This window comes from Austrofundulus limnaeus, unplaced genomic scaffold (assembly GCF_001266775.1).
Source record: "Austrofundulus limnaeus strain Quisiro unplaced genomic scaffold, Austrofundulus_limnaeus-1.0 Scaffold29, whole genome shotgun sequence".
Lineage (NCBI taxonomy): Eukaryota > Metazoa > Chordata > Actinopteri > Cyprinodontiformes > Rivulidae > Austrofundulus > Austrofundulus limnaeus.
In genome coordinates this window covers 2508252-2513802 of record NW_013952431.1, presented here as the reverse complement: position 1 = coordinate 2513802, position 5551 = coordinate 2508252, and the positions used below count along the sequence as shown (strand labels likewise).

The following is a 5551-nucleotide window of genomic DNA, read 5'->3' as shown; positions in this document are numbered from 1 at the left end:
ATATATATATATATTTTTTTTTTCACATACACTTTTTTTAAACCAGGAAATGGTATGTGAGTTGTGTGTCTGCATTTCTCCTGTGGCATATTTAGATTGTGAGGAACTTCATCAGTGAGCTGAGCTGCCTGCAGGCACTGGCTATGTGGCAAGACAGGATGGAGGGATGAAAGATTGAATAAAAGCACATGCACACACACTCATAGTAGAATTTCTCCAAGTGATGGACAGGATTTATGAGCTGTCACAGAAACTCACCTCTGACAGGATGATTACAAACCACGTAAAGTAGTTGTTACCAAAACATTTGACATTTTTAATAGCAGAAAATTTCACTGATCTTTTGTAAAATGATTATGATTAAGTAAGTCAACCTGACTGAACTATWTCTCTCTGTTTGAACCCTATACAGTGACTGTAAAAGCATAAAAAAATGGGATTGTTTAATTTTTTCTTGCAACCTAATTGTGATCTATCTTCAGTCCTGTGTGTCTAGTTGTGCCACATGTACACAGACTGTTAATAGAAGCCAAAGGCAAAGACTCCATCATGCTTTTGCTTGTTGGTACGTGTCTTTGTTTGCCTGCCAAAATATCTCTCGGAAAGATATTGCTCGGTGTACATTTACAGCTGATTGACTTTTGGAGTCAACCCAATCCAAGATGGCCCAAACACACTCAGATGATATAACTAAAACTTAGCTATATTTACAGATATTGATTTAAACGTTGGTGTGGTAATGGCTGAACTTATCCTCATCAAATACTTCAAATACTTAAAAGGGTGGTTTTATGCTAAATTGACTGAGCTTTATAACATGTTATGATATCATTTCYTCATCTAAAACATACCCAGAGTGTTACTTTGACTCATTCATGCATGTTTTAGAACTCCTTGAATCTCCTGTGGTGGAGCTGCCTAAACTCTTGCTGGTACAAAGCACCGCCTATTTGTACAAAGCTCCTCCCTGGAGTTCAGTCTGCAGTCAAGCCCCTGCCCCACAGAGAGAACCTCTCCCCTGGTTCATTGTTTGAAAACATACTGAAGTGGGAGTGTCTGAAATGGAGGCTTTGATGCAAAGTCAGATGTATKTCATAACAACTGAAGGTAATATAGTCACTTGATTGTGTTACAGATTTGAACAATGTGCTTGGAAAACTTCCACAACAATTGTTGCAATTATTATTATTGTTATTGTTATTGTTATTCATCCATCCATTTTCTGTACACACTTCTTCCTTTCAGGGTCACTGGTGCCCATATCCAGCAGTCACAGTGCGAGGGGCGGGGTACACCCTGGACAGGTCGCAAGTCCATCACAGATTATTATTATTATTATTGTTGTTTTTKTTGTTGTTGCCTGTCACTGGATAAATAAAAAACTCATTAACATTTGTGGTCAATTTTAATTCAAGATGGTCACCACAGCTAATCCACCTTGGCCACTAATTGTTCCAACACTAAGCTACGTTTGTGTTAAGGAAAAGTCTCGTCCCACATTATTGTAAGAAATCGTACATAACATTATTCACAAAGTTTTGACTGAAATGGTTACAACTCTGTCGCTCCTCGTCATGAGAGGATTTTAGTTTAACCCTCTGGCAGAAATACTGACAGGAAATATGCTTTCCCTATGGCGGACCTATACTTATATTTACACCTCTCGTTTACAGTCTTACGTGACGGAGGTTGCATACCTTCCGTCAGTTTTCTTCCACCGACACCCTGCCACGTACGCAGCCCCCAGTCAGAACTCTGTCTTGCAGACCAGTGTGGTTTGCTGTGTGTGATTGGTCAGACGTTTTTGGGCATGTTTTTTTTTTTTTTTTTTTTTTTTTGCGGAGCAGCGTGTTTTGCATTTCGCTGCATTTCCCAGAAGCAGATTGTTAAATTAGCAAAATAGACAGCCTCAAGGAGCAGTTCATCTGTTCCTATTGAGCACAGAACATGCAAACAACCAGTTAATAAGACAAAAACAAAACAAAAACTAGTTTGTCCTCCTCTAACTCCTGCTGTTGTTGTTAGCAAATAACAATGTGTGCTGTTTTGGGAGTGCTGTGTGAGTGTTTCTGATGMTTTATCCCCAGCATTTTCTAAACAGTCTGACAAAAATGTCAGAAATGACTTAATCCCTAATTTGCTGTAATGTTAAAGTAAAAAAAATGCTAGACATGGTGCATAGTACCTTTTTTATTTTCTTACCAACATACAGTGCAGCATTCTCCTCAGTAGCAAAATCATCGATGTATGAGATCCCCAGGGGTTGTACGGGTGTCTCTCCAATCCCCCGCAAGACATTTCCCAGGAGGACGTAGATCCACATGGACAAGTTGGAATCACCGTCACAACCTGGAGGAAACAAAATACAAGATTAAATTTCTTGTTTCCAATGTTTCGCTTGTGTGGTTTGTTTAAACTCTCACTTGTGGATGGCATCTGAGGTGGTCCATCGTTTTGCATCAAGTCTACTGTTGAACCTCGCCGACATGGAGGCGAGCTGTTACTGGAGTTCACCACCCACCTCACAGATGTTTCAAATTTGTAGCTGTGAACAAACAAACAAACAGTTCAGACCCAGAGGCACAACGGCAAAAAATAAAAATAATAAAAAAATTCAAACAAAAATCTCAGTTCACCTGTCAGAAAGTAATGTCCATCAACAACAAACAAAAAACKTATGTTTTAAACTAATTTCTGCAGTAAATATATTCACGTTCAGCACTCGCATTCATAGGTTTTCGCTTACCGCCCGATGATGAAGTGAGGCAGCGCGATGATGAAGGTGCCRAGAGACATCAGCACACAACCCATGGCAATGATCTTCGGCCTGTGGAGTTTGGCTCCAAAGTAACTGACAAAAGCAATCACCAGCAGGTTACCTGTGGAGATGGAGACAGATTTACACGTGGACTGACACAAAATGAAAGACAAGTAACAAAAAATGTATTATGTCTAAAGGCCAGGTGATGATGTCAGCCCAGTTCAAGATGGACACCACAGCTAATCTGCATTTTTAAACACAAAAAAATGATTATGCTATCCAGACGTTTTTCTTCATTAATAACTTAATATTTCATTAGTCTGAAGATATTTCGAGTTGAAAATAAATCACACTCTATAATTATGTAGAAAAATGATATTCTGTTTGAATTAGAATTTGAAATGTAATAATGTAGACTAACAACAAAATGGCTAAATTAAAATAAATTGGCTATTAATGCTGTCGTATAGCACTGCAATATTAATATGAAGTTAAATGAAGTTTTGAGACATTTTAAAATGTTTTTTTTCCAGCAAAGCATCTGACACTTGCGACGGTCGGGGAGGGGGGTGTTGCGGTGCGCGAATGCTCTTCTGAATAAGTGAAACCTGTGTAACACAATTGTTTACACTGAAATTAAAAATATGAAAAACCGGAGCAGGACTACACAGAGAGATAAATATGATTTAGATTTTTATTTCTGTGACTGGACGACCCACAGGAGACACAACATTAACAGCAGTTGTCATTTAATTTCTCGGCTTTAAAACAGATCCTTGAATTCTACAGCTGACGCTGCTAAAAATGACTTTTTTTGTGGATCTCCGAGAGAAGAACTTCAATCTCTGATCTCATAGAGTTCTTCTTTTTTACTTTGCGATGTCACTTATGAATGGACACTTCCTGGTATGTGTGGCAGGAAACGTATAGCCTTTTATGGTGTTTTTTGGGGGTGGTAACTATGCTAATCACCTCTTCCCGTGCACAAGGACCTGGATACGCATTCATCAGTTTAMGCTCCTCATTTATACACTTTTCCTGAAGACAGAAGAGTTTGTTGAATCTGACGTGACATGTTYGTACGAACCCTTTGTACGAACAAAAGTACGAGAAATTTAGGATAAGAATACRAACATGTTCTTGCATGAGGCCCAATGAGTTTAAATGTAGTGAGGTAGTAAATGGCACTTTTTTTCCAAAGTGTATTCTGACTTTTAACAAACCACTGAACACGTACAACACTTGGACCTTTAATTGTTATGGAGTGTGTGTCAGCAAAATATTTAATCACGTATGGCCGCACCACGGCTCAGTGGTTAGCACCGACGCCTCACARCAAGAAGGACCTGGSATTGATCCCCGGTTTGGACCTGGACCTGTGTGGAGTTTGCATGTTCTCCCCCACAACACAAACATGTACAATAGGTTGCCTTCAGGCCCAGGCATCCCTTGAAAAAGAGATCTGAGATCTCAATTGGACTTGCCTGGTTAAATAACGGCAAATAAATAAAAAAAAGTAGCAAGCAAATTTTAAAGAAGCTCTCAGAAAGTAAACATTAGACATACCTTTATAACTGTTYACTGATTACTATATTGTGGATGGATGATCAGAACAGAGAATCCATCTGCAAAACTGACAGAGTTGCTTATCTGTAATGACTACACAGTTCTTGTTCTCTCAGGATATATTTTTTTCAATGTTTACAGCAGGTAGAAATTCAACTGATCCTTGTGTGATTTCTGCAGGTGTATTATTCACGTCTTTTGTCTACAGTCTGTGACAGAAAACTCCACCGTAAATGAGGTAGAAAACTGGGTTTAAAAGATAAACTCCCTGTCACACAGTCTGACCTTTTTACCATTCAGGTTGGATTGATTAAATGGCATCGGAGCTAGCAACAATTTTCCTACAGGTGTGTGTGTGTGTGTGTGTGTTTGTGTGTGTGTGTGTGTGTGTGTGTTTTATATGTAAATTTGATTTTAACCTTCATAAGAAGCTTTTAAGTTAAAAACTCTGCATCTGCATGTCATTAGTGCCTTCAAATAGTTCAGCTGTGTGCAAAATAACATGTATTACTAATTCCTTATTTTCATTTTTTGATGATTTTCAAACTACACAGAATAAGTCATGCAGCACGGTCTACAAACAGTGAACCTGAGCTCCCAACATGTGATCTCTGCAAAGAGCAGYGTCTGCTCTCCCAATCATTCCTCGTTTCTCCCCGTTCGTCTCCCCCTCCGCTCTGCTCTCCTCTTTCGTCTCTTGCACTTTCCTTGCCTCTCCACGATGCCCTGCTCTGCCTCCACGTTGCCCTGGCAACAGTCCTATGGAAAAAAGCTCGTTGCCTAGGCCACACGAGAGAAGCAGCTTTCACGAGAGCTGGAGCGACGGCAGCGGAGTAAATCACAACGTTCATCTGAGGCGCCGTCATCGCCGTGCTGTCGGGAGGACTCACTCTAACACAAACCTTAGAATCGTTGTAGAACAGATTTCACTGATTGCATCCCTCCACACCAGAAAGATGTAGAAAATAACTACTTTTCTTCCTTAACTCATGTTTTAACCTCTAAATGATTAATGCATTACAAAATAAAATAAAAAAAATTGAGTGAACTGGAATTTAAAGCTGTTTAGAACTTTTATCTATCAGGCTCCTCATATTTGGAACCAACTTTCTGTCCGTGAGGCAATTTCTTGTCTACTTTGAGACTAAGCTTAAAGGGGCAATATTATGTGTTTCTCAGGCATACATTTAAATACTATACCATAATAAAGTATCTGTGTCACCT

The 5551-nt window shown here is 39.3% G+C and overlaps 1 protein-coding gene across 1 annotated transcript in view; it reads right to left on the bottom strand.

Moving 5' to 3' along the window:
* Positions 1-5551, bottom strand: part of slco1c1 (solute carrier organic anion transporter family, member 1C1) — a 30491-nt gene that overhangs the window by 11028 nt on the left and 13912 nt on the right. Inside the window, exons 5-7 of the mRNA XM_014005328.1 lie at positions 2747-2879; positions 2424-2545; positions 2203-2349 (exon numbers count right to left, since the gene is read on the bottom strand). Of these exons, the coding sequence (XP_013860782.1) occupies positions 2203-2349; positions 2424-2545; positions 2747-2879 (402 nt within the window). The remainder of the gene's footprint in view (positions 1-2202; positions 2350-2423; positions 2546-2746; positions 2880-5551) is intronic.